This window comes from Phalacrocorax carbo, chromosome 1 (assembly GCF_963921805.1).
Source record: "Phalacrocorax carbo chromosome 1, bPhaCar2.1, whole genome shotgun sequence".
NCBI lineage: Eukaryota > Metazoa > Chordata > Aves > Suliformes > Phalacrocoracidae > Phalacrocorax > Phalacrocorax carbo.
In genome coordinates this window covers 149,633,726-149,653,170 of record NC_087513.1, presented here as the reverse complement: position 1 = coordinate 149,653,170, position 19,445 = coordinate 149,633,726, and the positions used below count along the sequence as shown (strand labels likewise).

At 43.7% G+C, this 19,445-nt stretch overlaps 1 protein-coding gene across 2 annotated transcripts in view; it reads left to right on the top strand.

The window, feature by feature from the left end:
- The first annotated feature begins 819 nt into the window (after positions 1-819).
- Positions 820-19,445, top strand: part of ST6GAL2 (ST6 beta-galactoside alpha-2,6-sialyltransferase 2) — a 54,273-nt gene continuing 35,647 nt past the window's right edge. The window contains exons 1-2 of one of the 2 annotated variants that reach the window (XM_064439573.1): positions 1,020-1,104; positions 1,869-1,934. In XM_064439573.1, coding sequence (XP_064295643.1) covers positions 1,902-1,934 — 33 coding nt within the window. In that variant the 5' untranslated portion in view covers positions 1,020-1,104; positions 1,869-1,901. Of the gene's footprint in view, positions 1,105-1,868; positions 1,935-19,445 lie in introns of both variants that reach the window. The other variant, XM_064439589.1, reaches the window with a different exon arrangement.

Sequence of the window (19,445 nt, the reverse complement as noted above, 5' to 3'; positions counted from 1 at the left end):
CCTTAACGAACGCACTGAAGGCCGGCTGGGGCGCTTCCACGCCGCGCGGCTGCAGGAGTGCCACCACCCGCCCGTCACGGGGGAGGGCTGACTAAAGCACCATGCCTTCAACTTTACGGACCGGCCAGAGGGCGACCTCCGGAGCCCGCCCGGCCCCGCCGGGGTCCCGCTGCCGGAGCTCGGCCGCCTCCGCACTACCGGAGCCCGGAGGCGCTTCCCGTGCTCGGCAGGCCGGGGCGGGCGAGGGGAGGCGGCTGCCGGCCCGGCGCCCCCTCGCTCACCTCCCACCTTTCCCTCACGCTTCGAACTTCCCCAGCAGGCACTCCCGAGGGGGGCAGCCCGGCCACCCCCCGGTACGCCAAGGCGGGGGAAGGCGCAGCCCCCCCAGATCCCCGTGCATCCCCCGGCCAGCGCGGGGAAAAGCTGCCTCGCTGCACCCCGGCCCTCCGCGCCCTCCCTCCCCTTCCCCCCCACGCCGGGAAGGTGCGGCGCTGCCCCCGCCGCCGGGACGGCCCCCCTCCCGCCGCACCTCCCCCCCCCCTTCCCCGCCCGGGCCGCCCCGTTCCCCGCTGCCCTTCCCGAACAATGAGGCGGGACGGCCCCCGGCCCCCAGCAGCCGCCCCCCCGCCCCCCCCCCCGCAACCCCAACCCCGCCCGGCAGCCGGCCCAGCCTCCCGCCCCGCCGCCGTAGCGCCCGGCTCCGCCCGCGAGGTACCGGGGGGCGGGGGCGCCCCCACCGCCACCGCCATCCCCATCCCCATCCCGGGGCGGGGGGCGGTGTGCGGGCAGCGGCGGGGCCGGCCCCGGCGGGCGGTGGCTGCCGCGGGGGGGCGGTGGCGGCTCCCGGTGGGGGTGGGGGGGCGGTGCCGAGCCGCCCGCTGCCCGTGTCAGCTCCCGGCGCCGGTGCCGCTGCCATCTCCGGCGGGAGCCGGGGTGCCGCCCGCCCCCGGCGGCTGCCCGCGCCCTGCGCTTTGTGCGTGCGGCGGCCACCACCATGCGGGGGGAGAGGCAACTCCTGGGAAGCGGCGAGGCGGAGCGCCCGCGCCGCCCCGGCTGCTGCACCGCGGGGGGCAGGCACCCCAGGGAGCCCTGAGCGCCCCGGCGGTAGGTGGGGGCACCCCCGGGCGGGAAGCGCTGCTTTTTCTGGGTTGTTTTTGGGGTTTCGGGTTTGGTGGTTTTTTGGGTTTTTTTTTTTTTTGGTGGGTGGGGGTGGTGAGGGGGAGGGCTTCTACTGTGCAGCGTTTGCTGGAAGGAAAATCCTATACGTGAAGCCATATGGATTCCCGGTGGCATAGCTTAGTGGCTTTTTGGCTTCACCGTTTTCAGGCGGGGAGTGTGCAGGGAGTGTTTTCAGTAGGGATCGCCTGCTCAAAGAGAGCTTCAATAGATATGTTTAGAGAAGCAGTGCTTTCCAGGAATTTAAATGAGACCTTTTTTGGGGGTTGCTTTTCAAGGCTGTTCTATTAGTTCTGTATTTGCTTTTGCAGATTGCGCTTATAAATAGTTAGGCAGTCGTATTAGCGTATAGAAATCGATATTCTCAAAGGGTTAAAAAAAAAAAAGGTCTCTGCAAATTTACCTCTAATAAGCAGTGTAGATCACTTTTGTGGTCTGCTTATGTATTTTATCAGGAACGTTATCATCTCTAATACTCAGTTTATTCTGTCACGGTAATGTGTTTCAGCTGGTACTAGAAAAAATTCTGATGAGGTTACTCTTTCAAGTAATTGAGTTGATAACTGTTGGAGTAAGATTTAGTCATCTCATTTCTTCATGTGGAGAGAAATGTTAAGTGATAGGCAGGAGGCAGTAGCAAACCTCAAGGTTAAGGTTTTTGCTCGTTTTTCAATCTGATTTTCCTTTTTCAGTCTTGCAAACTTTCTGAACTTTAACCCTTTGCAATGAAACTTTCCAGGCGTGGTGTCTGCATCCAGGTAATTTTAATACATATATATGTATATATCTTTTTTGTTTGGAAAACTCATGCTAAAATAATCCAGCTGGGTTTGATACTGTGGGACTTTTGGATATGGGGAAAGAATTGCTACATTTTTTCCATTTTAAAAATGAAGCTCTTGTGGGTTTTTTGGTTTGTTTTTTTTTTTTTTTTTTAACAGGGTGTTTTATTATTATTTTAAATTTGAAGTTTAGTTTAGAGGTATTTTTCCTTCATATGTGTTTTCCGCTTAAAATACAGTTTGGCTGGAAATCCTGCAGTGGTTACCTACTGGTTTTGTGCGTGTCTTGTTAAGACCAAAAGCTGCTCTACTGGGAAAAGATGTGCTATTTGTTGCTGAATGAGAAGCTCTGATAAGGGGTCTGGAGGTGAGCTCCTGCCTGTGCATTCAAACCCAAGGATATTCGGAACTGATTCTGCAGCTGACAACAAAGGGGCGTCTTGGCAGACACCTCTGCTGAAGCAGGCAGGGCTCCCCTTGCCATTTGCTGTGGAAGTGCTGGATTTGAGATCTTGTAAGTGAAGACTTTGAACTATTTGTAGGCAGAAGTCTTTGGTGATGGAGTTTAGGACCTCCACAACTCCTGATGTGGTAGTCAGAGAACTCTTCTACAGTTTGTCTGGGCAGAGGACGGGATTTCCCAGCATTGTCCACACCGCACATTCAGAGTTGGAGGATGCATACGAAATGTTAGAGGTTTGTTGCAAAGTCGCAGACCTCTACATCTATGTTTTGCGATGTGTTTTCTACTGAGGAAAGGAAGAGAAAGGCCAAACAATAGAGAAAGTCTTATAAAAACTTTCTAAAAGGAGTTTAAAGAGGTGTTAGGATTGCATATGTAACCGTCTCAGTGGAAGGATGTTATGGATAAAGTTGTATGTTCACCTTATCTCTGTCCTTCTTTGAAATCTGCAAGATGATTGTTATATGCCCTCTTAGATGAAACATAGTTGTGCATAAAAAAAAATCTGGAGATACCGTTTCCTGATTTAAAATTGAGAAAGCAAAATGGAAAATAATTGCAATCCTACAGAATTTTGTTTTCTATTTCAGATTAGTGAAATGAGGTAAATCAGCATCCTTTTGGTAGCATCCTAATGATTGCATTGTGAATTGATGCTGTGTATGTTAGTTACTGCATATACTAGTGGAGCATGCTGGAATTTACATACATTGTTGGAATATTGCTGGTCCACCAGAAATTGTAGGCAGATCTTTCTGCGGAAATGTTCAGATTGTGTTTTGGGAACTTCTCCGTATTTCCTAAGCAATTGGCTGGTGGTCTACAGAGGAGTACTTGGGCATATGGTGTTGGCTCATTTTCCGTGTATTTAGCTACTAATGGCATTAAAAGAAGCCAAAATATATTAACTACCTCTCTAATATTAATTATCTTGATAAGAAACTGCTGCAAATACTATTAAAATTGCAGATGTATACAAATGCTGTGCGATCAGTGTGAAGGCAAATCCAGAGATCAGCGGGAGATCTGTTGACCTGCGGAGGTCTGAGATGCTGTTGCTGCTACAAAAAGAACTGGATGCCCCTGTGACACCGTAACTTTGGAACAAAGACGTAGGGACTTGATTCAAGGAATGGAAAATCTGGCTTTGCTGCGGCTTTCATAGTGCAGAAATAATTTTTGTCGAGTAAGACTGCCGGCTTCCTCGGAGTAAAGGTTTACAACCCTTAAATAGCTCTTCCTGACACTAAGCAGTATCCCTTTCATGTGTTTGAAGTGTGTTAGAAAGGCTGGCTAGTAACATTGGTACTGGTGAATGAAACAGAAAGAAATTTACAACATCAGATACTTTTCTTTAAATTATTTCCCTTGTTGTTAGTTATTACCAAGCATTAGACTGCCACACTTGAATATAATTAATGTAGTAAATGGTTTATTAGGCACCATCTGAACTTTTGTCTTGTTTAATTATAGAAGCTTAGTGCAGTGGTCTGTGTACAATATTCAGCCCGAATAATTGCTTTCAGACTTTTATCTGACCATAGTTATTTTTGGAGAAGCTGCATGCATGGCTTTTTCCTGAACTTTGCACTTTTTAGGCTCTCGTTTGCAGTAGTGCCACTACATTTCCAATTTGCGTAACTAAAAGTAGTTGCTCTGATTTTGCTGGTAGTAATTTAGAGCAATTGTTCTTTGTGCTATCATATGGTAATGTTTTGGTCTTCCTTAAAACTCTATTGTTCATATTTAGGTGTCCTCCAAACCATGACACAAATGGGAGAGTTGCAATTCTTGTTTTTTTTTTCTGAAAGTTTTTAAATGGTTACTGAAGTTAAGAGTATTTCTTCCAGTGACATTGTGTGTCATGAAAATTATTTTAAGAACGTAAAAGTAGCGGCATGGGATGAATTCTGCACCACAAAGAGTTTACAGTAAAGGATTCAGATATGGCAACCCCTGCTTCATGTGCTTAATCTTAGATATTAATTCCATAATAAACGGAATTTATTAGAACTCACGGTGTCATACTTAGGGTACAAGATCCTATGAAAAGCTGACTACAACTACCATATTATACCTGAGAATAATGTACAAAGCCCTGATATTTGTTACAGGCCATTTTGTGTTTTGGATCCCGTCTTTTCTATGGTGCAACCATAGAAAACGGATTTCCTTCATCAGTAACACTCTGAGAAAAGTAATTTTGAAAATAAGTTCAGATTTATTTTTATTTGGTCTTCAGTGCTTCAATAGTTGACTTTGCCGGCAAAGCATGCCAACATCGTTATGTCTGTTGGATACCTTTTTTCAAAGATTGGCTACTTCCAGGAGGATAAACGCTTGAAGAGTTAAATGTCAGGGAGTGGTTGCCAGTGTTCTTGAGGAGGGTCCTTGACCTTGGGAACTCACTCTTGACAGATGCTCTAACAGAGCCTGTTTGCCTATAGGTCTTCAAAGCCCACTTCAACACCAGTCATGTTGGAGAGGCCAACTCTTTGGCCAGAGGCTTGGTGGGAGCTGGGGAGGTGGGGCAGAGCTGGGCTCTGGGATGTGGTGGACTGGATTGCTGTTCCATTTCACTGGAGATGCGACCTTACAGCTGGTTGTGTGTGTTATTGCATTGTGCTTTCTGGAAGGTCACATTTCAGAAATCTAAATGTAAATGAAAAGTAAATGTTATTCATTACATAGCTCTGCGATTGTCATCGGAGTAGGATTCACCGCAGGTTTCGTACAGTCCACTGTTTATTGTATTAAATTGTATAGATACTGTCTGAGATTAGGGCGCTTTATAGCTAGCGTTGTGAAGGGACTGTGAGTGCTCTCTGGGGACTGAACATAAAATCAGGTGAACCAAATGGCTGTTCACTATGGAAAGTTTCTTCTTCCCTTGTGATACGTATCTGTTGGGGTGGAAGATAGGTGGCCCACCACACGTAGAGGACTTCGTGAGGTGGGGTGATTTGTTCTGCAACTTTGTAAAATCATGATGTTGTTGACAGAGCCAAAGGTCTGGAGGGTATAAAATTTGATGAGGAATCTTTACAGGAGGATCCTTAGTTTAAAGTCGCTCTGCTATGCTAAGTTCTGTATTTAATTTTGGTAGTGGAGTTGCCTTTCAGTCTGTCACTGGAAGGACTGATTTTGGTCTGGCAACTGTCCTATCTGTCCTTCAGCAAAGGCTCTGATCCTCTCTATGAAATACCAGGTCTCTTCTGCCCATGACGTTCTGCCTAAGAGACAGGGACCAAAGTACAAACCTTACGTGCGTAAAAAGCTAGTGATGTGCTCCACAATCGTGGTCCAAAATGCCCTATGTCTTTGCATAATCAAGTAGTGCAGAATCCGACATTCTTTTATGAGGCTGATTACTAGGTAAGAAGATGCTTATTTAAAGTGCTGATTCAACACAGTGCATTGCAAATCTGAAAAATACTGTAGGTATTTTATAATTCAACATGCAGAGCAGGAGGTTTTTGGCTCTGGACTGGCAATGGGATATCGGGCTATTCACCCTTACGCTGGGGCGGTGAATGGAGGGCAGTAACAAATGAAAGCTGTTACCATCTGATGCCTGTTTAGTCACCTGTGAAATGTGGTTTCTAATAGACAGGTTTCCACATCATAGGAGCAGCTACTGCAATTAGATGAGCAGAGCCAGCCCCCTTGTAGAAAGACTCGTTAGACTGGCTAACAAGCACATCATGCCTCATCTTAGCCTAAAACCGATCCCGCCAGTTAAATGTTTCCAAACACAGCATAGGGACCCATGATTGCTAATCGTGCTCTGTCTGCTGGTGGAGAAAGAGCACGTTTTATTGTTGGAGCTGTTGGCCTGTCTCTCCTAGAAAGGCTTAATCTGTAAAAGCAGAAAAAAGCAGAGCACACAGCAGCATCCATGAGGTCCTGGCTGCACCTGAAGTTGCTTGCAAAATGTTCAAAGGCTTCACTGGGTTTAGGATTTCATCCTGTGGAAGCATTATAGAGGGCACGCTGTATCTCCCAGTGAAGCTAATCACGTCCAGACTTTGTAGTAGTTACTGACAAATTGGCTGAGAAGTCGGTGATGAATTTTAACAAATTAGTTTTCTTTGAATGCAAGCTCACGCATGCCAATTATAGCAGTATGCCTATGATAAAATTAGGGGTTGCTTTTCTTTAAGCTTCAAATCTGCTGGTGGCTGATTATTTTTTCCAGTGTCATTGTAAGGGTGGGGGGTGTGAACCCAGAAGTGCGCTTTCTCCCCCAAAATACCCTAAATAACAAGGAAATGTTCAAAGTGGTTGCAAAATTTTTTTCTAGTGGTTAAAGGGGTATTTAACATATTGTATCGTACAGTCTGGAAGGCCTCTAGTATCTTCAGTGGAGTACAGACCTGATACCTAGACCCATAAAACCAGGGAGGGGTCTTGCACCACTTCTAAGAAGCCTTTGGACCTGGACCCCTGTGTTTCCTAGTTTGTATTACAGCTGCAGGCTCCTTTCAACAGGAGACAATAAACTGGGGTGGCAGGAAACAAAGCTCTTAGGAAACATATGTGAGTTGGGTCATATTTTGATGTATTGAAGGTGCTGGTTTTAAAACAAAGCCCGCTTGGGCTAAATATATCTTGAGGCGTTATAGAAGAAGCATTAAGAGTAAGAGGAGCACAGGAATTATTTGAAGAAAGCAGTGTACACTATGTGATTTTTATTTTTTTTACTGAATATTGTGGTGCTAGTGTAGGAATTGCATTACAGCTGGTAGACAAGAAGCATTATTTCTTAAGAACACAAATGTCGTTTATAGGAAAACCAAGCAGTGACATGTTTTTAGGTATTTAACTTGGATATGCAGATGGATGCAAGGCCATGATCTAACTACCTTGACTTCACATACAGACCTTATATTAGTACAGCTGAAGGGCACAGAATATCAAGGGTGGTTTTACACTGATGAGTTTGCATGGCTGTAGCTGCATGGTGTTGACATTTTCTTTATAATATGCCACCTTTTTTTTTCAGAAGCATATCATTCACCCATAAAACACATGTTCTGATTTAAAGCATAGTTAAAAGGTCTACGTAGTGGAAGGTTTAGTTTTACTAAGTATAAAAATGATTGCTTTGACAAAACAGAGAATAATGTGGCATTAGCAGAGAGAACTCACTTTTCTTTTTTTCTTTTTTTTTTTGCTTAACATGCATAACTCTCAGTACCCTTAGATTTAAAAGACATTTAGAAAAAGATATTTAGAAAACTTGAAGTCCCTTAAAAGATTGTTTCTTTCATTATCTTGACAAACCTTGAAAAGTAGTTTCTGTGCCTGCATAGTGATTATGTTTCAGAAACAGTACTTAGGGATTTTATTATGTGCTGAAACATATGTTTATAAAAAAGACTATAACCTGGTGGAAAAAGTGTCTTATAATAATAAACCTGTCGATGGGCCATATGCTGCCATTAGTATGTTTGAAAAAAATAAATTCTTCTGCAAGTGTTAAGTAAGTTTACAGCTCAAGTGTTAAGTTAGGGTCAGACTGCGACTGGCCCGCTGTGGATTGAGAGGGGGAGGAAAGTGCAAACAGATCATGCTCTTTTCATTAGCTCCCACAGCGGCCGGCAAGGTGGAGCGGGGTAGCACCCCTTCCTGAAGGGCAGTCAGTGGAGGCAGGAGCTCCGTGGGAGACCGCGAGAAGTCCTCCTGCTGCAGCTTTCCTTGGCTCTCCGCAGGTTTGTGCTGACCCAGCGCAGGGCTGTGTTTTTGTAAAACTTGGCTGAGCTTTGCGTGGTCTCTTCTGAGAAAAGCAAACCTCTGAGGTAGGTTATCTGCATTCAAAAGGTGACAGAACAGATATATGAAGCCAGTACAGATAAAAGACATCAGATGACTATGGAATTGGATGAGGAATGTGGGAAAAATTTAGTTCTTACTAACTACTAGGTAGATCATTTATATTTCATGGATTTTTATGTGCCTGTATCACCATTTTTGTTTTTGAAATGTAGGTGGTGTGGTCATGGCAAAATCTTTTGTTTCCGAAGAGCAAAATAAGATGCAGTAGGTCAAAGAACGTGTCATTCTCAAAAGGCACTTCTGTGTGGGATCAACATTTGGTAAATGTAGACACTTTCAAGCCTATTCTACTTTGGATGCACTCACATACCTCCTGTGAATGGGAGTCATGCATGTGTGCATCTCGAAAAGAATAGGTCTCTGTAACTGAGGCATTTTATGTGTAGGAACATACTTCACGAGAAGTGTTTTTAACGTCCTAATGTTTTCCACCACTGATCAGCTGTGCACTGCTTGTTTTCCTGGCAACTCGGCAGGTGACAGTCATTGTTAAAGAAAATATCAAAGATTAGGGAGAATTGTTTAAAGTAGTTGACCATGCTGAAGGCTGTGTCAAGAGCTGCATGAGGTTGCCATAGTATCCGTTATCAAAATCAAGATTGTGAACAGAGCAGTCCCTACCAGGAGTGAGTTCCTCACCCACAGTCTTTCCAGAGTTCATCAAAGCTTTTAGTTTGCTCAGGGGAGATTTGCTTCATGAGAGATGAGATCTTCCCCCTGGGTTTTCCTGCCCAGAAGTCTAATGAGGTATGTTGTATCTATGAGTACAAGGCTTCTGATCTGGAAGAAGGCCTTGGAACCGGAGGGAGTGGAGCAGAGAGAGGGAGTAAGCTGCAGAAGAAGCACCCAGACCCAGCATGGAGTTTGCAGTCACCATGGAAATGGAAAATAGATTGGATCAGTAATCCACGGAGGAGGGGGTACCTGGGAGTTATGTGGACGCTCCCCGGGAAAAGTTTTGTGCACATCAGTGTGCAAGGCTAAGTATGGGTTGAAGGAGTAGTAGGATGACAGCAAGTCTGGGGAGGAAACCATCTGTGCCTGGTGTGTGCTTACCTTTCCAAGAGAGGCATTTTGGTAGTGGCAAGGCTTAGAAGCACCCTGGGACCGTTTCTCTTCAGCGTGGTGAAATGTAGCTCCTCCACAGAGACCGTAAAGTCCAGCCAAGTTCTTACACCCAGTTGGACCTGAGGGAAGGGTCCTGGACTTCGGCACTGCCTCCTGAGCGCAGCTGATGAGGTGATTGAGGAGCCTGCAGTGGGCCAGGCTGGCTTGCCTATGGTTTATACAAGCCAACACGTGGTGTTAACAACTGCAGTGCTCAGAATTTGCACAAACCCACATTTAGTAATAAAATAGCCTGCAACTAGTCAAAGGCACCAGTAGTAGCCAAGCAAATTTGGAATGTTGAAGCCAACCATTTTTAAGTTATGATGAGCCAAAAAAAATTAGGACACAGTCCAAGAAATGGAGAACACCTCACTTTCCTGGAACTCTCATATCTCCAAGATGTCTTGGCTGATCTACCTCAAACTTTCCAGAGAAGCTTTCCTTGGCAAAAGACCATGACTGTGAAATTTCATGTGACTGGGTTTTACTTTGTTGAAGTTATGAAGGTTAAAACCAGAGTTTGTTATAGAAAGCTAATCTCTCCATTAGAAATATTTCTGCAGAGTTGATATTCATTCCATCCATAACTGTTCATTGCTATTTCTTGTTCAGGCTGATTGTGTTTTTTCTATTTATTTTAGGTTTGGTTTTTTTTAAAACAAAACAAAACAAAAGGAAAATTCAGAGCAGTATAGCTTGGAGCCAAATTGTGCATGGCTGTGTACCAGCATACGTGGTAAGGCCGGAGCATTAGCCCAATATCTGCTGGAGAAGGAGTCACAGTTAGAGTCCTGCTCTCACCTTACTATCACTGGAGAGCTTTTTGGAGTGTCTGGCTTGAGAGCTCACTTTTTAATACAGCTTTTTCCTCTCTGCTTGGTAGAAGAGGGTGTCTTTGGCTTAGTTATACTCTCACCCCCGGGTGAAAAATGTTTCTGTTTGATGGCCATCTTGTCATTCAGGGTTTCCCTAGTGGCATCTCCTGCTGTGGAAAGCCATGAAGGTGGAAATAGCCTAAGATTGGGATCAGTGTTCTCCACGTGTGCTCTTGAGCTGTTCTTTGTTTTGTCTAAACATCTGTAGCCTGAAACATCTAGCTGTCAAAATTGCAAAATTTCAGATAGGCATTAGAAAATATAGTGAAAATGTTTGTGGCCATAGAAGTGCTTTTTATTTTTCAAGTTAGGGGCACCTTAGCTGTGACTTAATTCTGTATAGGAGTGAGCCTGCTTGTGCTCCAGCCCTTTCCTGTGCTGAGTGCTGTTTTCTGAATGATGTGAAGACCAAAGCATGCCATTGCAGATCCTTGCTGTTGTTAGATGGAGCCAAATGAGCAAAGGTCTCTAAGAATTCTGTATTTAAAGACACTGAATTAATTTGCCTGAGTCACTTTATAGACAGAGTGAGGAGGGCTGGAATAGATGTCAGGCTGGAATGAGCCCTCACCCTGAGTTGAGGGCTGAGAGCGTTTGAAGTTGATGCTCGACTGTATTTTCCTTTCCGGGGCTTGAGTTTAAAAGCAGCAGTAGAGACTCGGCAGAAGTCAGGAGGTGCTACTTGTGGAAGAGACAAGGTGCTGTTGATTGCTGTTTGGTAGGACTCTCTTTCAGGCAGGACCACCCAGCACCTGCTGAGCTCTGGAGTTCATGTGGCCAGGAGGTGCTCCATGTCTGTGCAAGGCGCCGTCTTTGTCCTGTTTGCTGTCTGTGCTGGTGCTAGCATCTGTAGCAGAGGGACATGACTGCTTCTTGTCTAACACACCCCACACCAAACATACAATTGTCTGTCAAGATACAGTAGGTTATTGTGGGTTAATTCCTGAAAAAAGGGTGTCTGCATAAAATATCTATCAGAAGGTTTTCTATTTGCTCAGGCATTTTATTATTAGGAGCACTAAAAAGACCAACAGAGCCAGTTAAAAATCAATCTGCCACTATATAGGCATCCAATGAGAAGAGTGCAGGGTGGGTGTAATGTGATCACAGCTACTTAAACCAGCGATCAGATATACTGCTACAGTCTGCAAAAGCTGCAAGCAGTAGAGGAACCCTGCTGAAAACTCCTGGACCACAGAATTAAAATAATTAAGCCTTGCAGTCACTGGAATATATGTTGCTCTTGCAAGGTTGTCATGAGATAAAGGCAGGCACAGCTAGAGCGCACTGTATATGTGGAACTTCACTGTTGTTGGGTTATGCAGAGGCTCTTGGGTTTTTTTAAAACAATAACTAGTTACAGTCAAAAGTGCCCTGAGGATTCTTCAGGTGGTAATAGCACCAAAACCGTAGCCATCAAAGAGGAATTGGGAAATAGACATGAGGATGCATCTTTTAAATTCTGAGCTAGCTCAAGCATCGCTGCACGGCACTGTAGTGCTCTGCATAGAGGCTCCTGAATGATTTCTTCAGTAAGCGGGGCCCCGACGGAGGAGATCACCTCAATGAATTTTTATCTTCTTGGCATTTCTAGAAAGTGTGTCTCTGTTCTTCAGACTGCAGAGCTGCAAAGGTTTTAGTTACTACTGGTGCTACTCCATCCTGTGCTTGCAGATGAAAGTTTCCAAGGAGTCTCATAAACCCGTTGCACAGGCTGAGAGAAGGGATAGAAAAGTGCATAGCCTGTAATACTGCAATGTTATAGTATTGTCTACTGCTGCAATAACCCCTGCTGTGTTTGGAAGGTCTCGGGCATACCAGCACCATGTCTAATCAGTCAAGCAGCCAACAGTAATTCATAGCCTTGACTGCTGAGAAATTCAGCATGGCTAAGATAGACATCTGATCCAGCTCAAGAAAGAAGCTCAAGGCCTCTTTCTACAGTAGTTTGCGTTTTGATAGTGCTACTTTAACCTTGTTTCTGAATTTGCTCAATTATTTTCTAAAGAATAGTTAAAAAGTACGACACTTCAAAATAATTAAAATACCACCCCCCCTTACATCCTTTATATTGTTTCCTCATTTACTGACTTTTAACATTTTAAGTAAATGAGGCAGGAATGCTAACAGCCAGACAATGATACAGCTGTGTGAAGACAATAAAGCTGTTAGATGGACACTACTGGAGTTTTGTGACTCAAAACTATTATACGTGCTGAATGCGCCCAGGATTAAAGTCAGCCTCGTTATATGTGATTCCCCCCCACCAGTTGTTTGGAATAGCTATAAAGCAGAAGTGTGGTCAGTAACAGCAGAGCCACGAGAGAGCCGCTCATTACCCCACTGTCCAAGTTTCTCAGAAAGTAATATTTGATACCACATCAGTTCCACTGTGGTTTTGGAATATAAACTCAAATTGATTTTTTTCATTCAGATTTGCTAAACAAAACAGTTATGTTTTTGTTCTTTGAAACACAATACCTTTTTAGGCAAAAGATTCCCCTCATTTTCCAACCATCTGAAGTGAGGTTACAAAAGAAGATGGCAAGTCCTGTGTATGAGCAGTACTTGGGGAAAATGTCAAGTGACTTGGAAACAGGAATGCCGAATAAAAGTGTCATCAAGAAAAAGACAGTTTGGATCAAGACTTGCAGTAATGGTGACTGGTTCATAGGTCTTGGAGGTGGTTCAGAATAGGGATGCTACTTCTGAGGTTTTGGAAATCAAGAGGTGGTTATAGTGACATGGTGATGCTGGAGGAAACACACGACTGTAATCTGAAGTCATCGTTCGCTGGCTGAAATGCTGGAGAAGTAGCAGCTGTAGAGAGAGTACATAGAGTATGTAAAACATATATTATATTAACCAAATTATATTTTCCAAGAAAGATGGTGCTTTTAGAAAGCGAATGTCATGTATGAAAATCTGGGTTTTTTCCCTGATTCTCTGATGCCCAAGCCAAGTGAAATTGATTTTAAACTAGAGACGCCCATGTGCCTGTTTCTTACAACAGTGTGCTTGGCAGAAAAGTGATATATTTGAATTCACATAAACTTGGATTCTCTGACTCTTAGAAAGGAAACTGTATACATTACCCACAGACGGAAACGTGGGCTCCTCTACAGTGTGCCCTTGGGCATGTCCTATTTAAGTGGCTTGAAAATATGTGATTATTCCTCATGTGCTTGCCCATACTCCGTTTCTTTATGGAGACAGTGACATTTACAGTATCTGCAGTCTGGAATACTGCTTTTGCCATATCTTTTAATGATTATGTCCTTTTACTAAAAAAAAAACAACCAAACCTAAACAGAGACCTTGGCGTGGTAATGGTGTAGAAGGTTTAGCAGACACAAATTGTAACCTGCATGTGGTGATAAAGTTAGAAAACACTTTAAAGAAATCAAGCTTTCCATTTGCTTGATCTGAGCTGTACAAATTCTTTTCCTTTAATTTCTCTTCCCTCATGGTATAAAACTATGTAAGTCCGTTCATTCTTTCATCAAAAATGATTCAGACCTGAGGGACACTTGTAATTTGGAAGTAATTAGTAAATAAGTCAGATAAATACTATCCATTGAGAATTGTGAAAACACATTGGATGGGATTCTTAAAGAGCTGTATCAAATTCGAACAATTAAAGCTTAAAAAAATTATCAGTGGTTAGTATGATAAGTCCATTTCATCATAAATTAGTTCACTGTTAATTTCTGGTGCTTTCGGAGCAATCTGAAGAGATTTAGCAATCTCAAAAAGTAGTTAAAAAGAGAAGCAGTTAAAACAGAAGAAAGAGAAACCCTGTAAAAGTACAGCATCTTTAGACTAACATGTGGCAGTATCCAGCTACCTGGTTCGCAGTGTGAACCTGGGGTGTGCGCTGGCAGTCAGCGCTTGTGTGCACGTGCAGTCGGTGGGGCTCTGCGTCCAGAGCTGGACCTCAGGTCTGTGGGGGTGGGTGCTGCCTCCTCCCCAGCTAACTTCAAGCAGTATTGCTTTTGGTTCTTCTGGGGCACAACGTATTGTCTGATTGCTTGTTTAAGAAAAGCTCAGTGGTGCTAATTTTCTTACGCTGAAGTCAAAAAACCCCCGCTTGTATGGCCGCTACTCTTCACAGAAGTGGGAAAGCAGAATGTGAGGTACAAGATGTGTTTGAATAAGTGTGGTTTGTAAGTAGACCAGTCTACAACTGCTCATAAATTCATTTTAAAATCTTTGTACTCCTCTACTTAAATGTCACTTCAGGATTGAGAGATGCTACAGGATTCTGCTGTAGCTTTGTATCAGCACAGGGGTGGGTTACTGGGAAAAGAGCTGTGCCATTCCACCCAGGGAATAACCTGGTGCCTCTCACGACATTCCAGGCTCCTTTAGAGTTAATATCAGATTTCATATTCGGGGTTTTTCTATCATACAATTCACTATAGTTACTAGAAGTACTATGAAATCGTACAATGCATTATAATAAAGTACAAGTTACAATGAATTAAGGAAATAACACTATTCCTATACAAAGTTCCTTCTCTTTATTGGATTCGTAAATTTTGTTTAATCAGTTCACCAAACTGAGTTTGGCAATTTGGTAGGTTTACTACTAGTGGCAGGTTTCCTACCAGTGAGTGTAGATTACCAGCACTTTGCTATACTACCTCATGTCCAAATACAGATTCACAAGAATATTGCTCTCTTACCATGGCCGAGCAGGCACAACAGAGCATTTTGCACAGATACTGAAAAATCTGAGAAGTTCGAAGTAGACTGAACATAGCTGAACTCCAGGACTCTCATCACTGCTTGGCATCATTTATGATTGCTGCCAGTATATCTTTTTGCATTTTTATACCCATATTTAGCGTGAACTTCAAAGCATTTTTCTCCATAATTTAAAAAAAAAACAAACAATCTGATGAAAGTAGGAAGGTTTTGCTTTGCTTGCAGTCATCCTGTATAGTATACCCTATTCCTCCTATAGCAGTTTTAACTGTTACTAAAACATATCTGCTAACATATGCTGACTAGAAATATAGATGCAAATCGGGAAATAAAAGCAAGAATCATGAAAATGTTTGAAATGTTAAGCATTAGTATTTAGATCAGACTAAATGTTGGTGGTTTTTTTCATTTATTTAGTGTCTGAATGGGATTGAAGTAGGACTAAACCCCATCAACAGAATAGGTTTGACGGGATTGGGTGTTGCTAAGGAATCAATCTATGTTAAAACAAAGATTTCTTTTTCAGAACAGTCTCTTTTTATTTTGGCAGAGAAAACCTTCTGATTGATTTAGGGCAGTGAATTGGCTTCACGTGCTCTCTGCCTTTAGCACTTAAAAGCTGCAAACACGGATTGAGGCTGTATTATGCTAGGCAAGGGGCAAAACCACATAAAAGTTTGTCTCCCTCACAAACTTTTTTCTCGGTTCTCCAAATGGTTGGCTTGAGCGTTGCCGATAGCCTTCCTAAAAGGCAGGTGGTGCCATGGTGAGGGAAAACTCATGTTTTTTGGGAAGGCCCTGAACCTGAAGAGAAGCAAACATGGACTCAGAAGAGGCTCCCCAGGAGAGCAAGCAGGCGGGTATGCTAGGGGAGCATGTACAGACCCCAGCTACTCCTTGCCACAGCCGCGAGGGGGTATGTTCCCATGGGTGCTGAGTTGCCAGTGTGCAGCAAGGGAGAAGAGGAGAGGGAGAAAGAGGATTTAAGATGTCTGACATCTTGCTGAGAGGATGGCTGTGCTCTGTGCTGGGCAAGATGATGTGCTTCGTCTGCATCTTCTAAGCAGAGCGTGCAAAAGGTAGGCAGGGGGTTTGCATGTCTTGGCTGCTTAAAGGCAGTCTTAGAAGGAGGGCTTTTTAATGAAATCAGTGATATTTCAAAGGCCTGCCTGTTGGCTGAAAACCAAAAAAAGACATAGCCAGCATTTGAAATACTAACAAATATTTTAATGAAAATTTTGAGAAGCCCACCTGTTGAAAAATTGAAAGAAAGGAATGTATTACATGTATACTGATTAGCTTCAGACTTCAAAGCCAGTATTTAAATGGAGACTTTCGTCTAGAGGTAAAGGCATGTCAACAACCTCTGCCAAGTATCTTAGTACGAAAAGCATTTACTCTTTCCCAGATATGTCTGTAATAGCCTGTAGATCTCAAAATACAGGGTTTTAGATTCCGTTGACTTTTATGATGGTGAAAATTAGCATCAAATGGTAATGCCACAGCTGTAGCCAGTGAGGATGGGCTCAGAATGAATCTTATGCTGTCATTTCAACTTTTATAACAAAAACAACTAATGCAAATAATCTTGCAACCTAGCCGCCTCTGTCTTGCCTCTCACTTACCTCATTTTCTCACTGTTTTAATGGTGTCAGAGCTTTCAGACACCCTAATTTTTTTTTCTGCCACCTTCCCCCTTGTAAAGTCATTTGCACTTGTAGGGAGTGAATGGCCAGTGCTGGGGGAAAGGACTTCTTGTGAGCCACACATGGGCACTAGTGACTGCACAAAGGGAAAGGGTATGAAGAATCCAACCAACAACCTTGATTTAATTGTCACTATTCCTCATACTGGTTTCATCGTGGTAGTTCTTAGAGATCCTGCTTCTCTGCAAAATTTCCAGACAGGTAGGATTCAGGTTCCAGTGGTTCGTGTCAGGTTACAAACAGCTGTCTCCCCCACGGACGAGATTTCTGTTGATCTAGTCATAGTTTAAACTAATATTGCCCTGAGCCATGCATAAAACAGTACCAGAATGGAGGAGAAAAAAAGAAACACCAATACCACTTTATTTTGCTTTATGAAGCCAAACAAAACATCCCAGCTAGTGTAGGTTGGCTTATCATCAGTATAGTCACGTTAAGTATTAAAATATACAAAAAAAGGGGGAAAAATTGTTCCAGTCCAGGAAAATTCAGTTTTGGATTGTACTTGTAATGTAACAAGGGCTAAACCGGCTTCATCCCTCAGTTTGGCAGGCCTTCTTCCAGGGTGAAAGTTTTCATTCAAGCTTTTAGCCTAGAGCAAATAAGCCTATAGAAGGCATGTTGTTTTTATGCATGTATATGAGCATATAAAAATGAGACATTAACAATTATAATTTTCTAAATGCTCTCTTACAGTTATGTTGCTAACATAAACAAATAAGAATTGGCACTCAGAGCTGAGAAATAGGGAACAATTTATTTACCATTGTTCTTTTTCAGACTCTTAAAAAAATAAGCGCTTGCTTGCTCTCTGGAACAAATGTAAAAAGACAAACTAGAGTCTAATAAAAAAGTTAGTAATAAAAAGCAAAGCAAAACACAGTGCCTATAGGACTTGCTTTATTGCAACACACAGTAGAAACATACTCTGCGGATGTAAAATTTACTGCTATATGGAGATATGGATAATCAGTATATATCAGAGAATTTGTTGCTTTAGAGTGAAAAATCAAAATTCTCCAACCATTTCTGCCTGGAAGAGTTTGTGAGTTTGGTCAAGTTTTTTGTGGTAGGATTGAAACAGACCTTTTGTAACTGCGCTCCCTGTTCATGCGCGTGTTAGTATAAATGTTTCCTTCTTTCAGGAAGCAATTCAGGTTGCCCTTTTTCAGTGCAATTACTGCTGTGTTAAGTTCAAGTAATATAGCATCTAAAAACATTTATGGAGCAAAGAAAAGAAGCCTTTTATTCTAACCTTGCCAAGAGCAGAAATAAAATGAGCTGTTGTGCTGGAAGTGTAGAACTGCATGAGGATTTGTAACGTCCTATTTCTCGTGGTTTAGTCTTGTGTACAGCCTGAGATTTGTGTGATTTAATGAGACTGTGATTCGTTTATCCTGTCAAGCTTTAAATAAAAAACCCTCAAAGCACTTCCTTCCTTTTTTGAATTACGTGTTTTTGCAAGTACGGTATCAAAAGCTGTCCCTTAAAAAGGGGGAGTGGAACCAAATATAGATATGTATGTTAGCTGGATTTTTTTCCCCTTATGCTTTATTAGACACTGAGTAGACTATCCATTTCTCTGCATCTCTGTTTCTTGTTTCGAGGCATTAAGAGATTCCTGCCATCATGTTCAGTTGCACATGACATCAGAACATAGGCATGGGCTGCTCCTGAACTGTGCTTTCTTGCAAGAGAAAAGGGATTAAAATTTTATTCTTTGGGCAGGGAAGAATCAGTCCCACAGAAAGCTAAGCTGTGCTAAAGATGGGCAGCAACTACTGCTTGCGATGTGGGTCTTCAGGCACCAACCATGCCTGTAGTTTGGAGCATCTCTGCATGGGCTGTGAAGTGACTTTCACAGGGTAGAAGAGGGGAAAATAGGTGCAGCTATTTTAGATGCTAATCCATTGCAAAACTCAGTCCAAGGTGTCCTGGTGCATAGGGTGGGAGGGGAGCAAGGGCCATCCTCCCACTGCAAGGTGTGCAGTCAGTGCCCCAGGGTTCCCTTTCCTGTGCAAAGGAATGGCGGGAAGCAGCATGCTCACCTGGGAAGGACTGCCCGAAAGGAAGCGGGGAAGACACAGTGTGGGTCCTGCTGCTCACCCAGACCTCCGGTCTGTTGCAGGACCGTGGTGCCCTCTTTCCCATCACTTGCTTGGGAGAAATAGGCTAGGATGCTCTGGGCTAGAGCCTGCCCTCAGCAGTAGCAGGGCTCACCCGATGCTTCCCCGGAGGGGAAGGATGTGATCATCCTGGTGGGAGGAAGTTTTTGCTTCCAGTTCTCACTCCGTCGGTGCTCAGGTGTCCCTGCCTCTGGCAGGTGTTGTTTTGCTCTGTCAGTAGTGCTGCGGGCATAGTTTATTTTCAGTCTCTCTGCCACTCACCCCTGCCTTCCTGCCCCCCACACTGCTCTGCAGCCAGGCTTCCTTCCTGCCTGTCCCAGCCTCCCCCAGCCCTCTCTTCTTCTTCCCTGTCGCTGGTGTACTTGCTTCCTCCTCATAGACCTCACCTCAGCAATAAAAGTAACTACATTAATAAGGTGGTTATGTATGAACAGAGGATGTGCAAGAAAGTGACGGCCATCGGTTTGATTGCCTTGCTTCCACACCTGGCTTATATTTGCAGCCAGCTTGCCGTTTCAGCCTGCATGCCTCATGCAAAGGCACAGCATGTGGCTTCCCAGGACCCTAATGCTGATCAGGGGAACAACTGCAGTTTCTCTATGGCTTGCAGTTTATGAGGGGGAGCAGAGATGCACAAACGTAGTGCAGAAAAAACACGG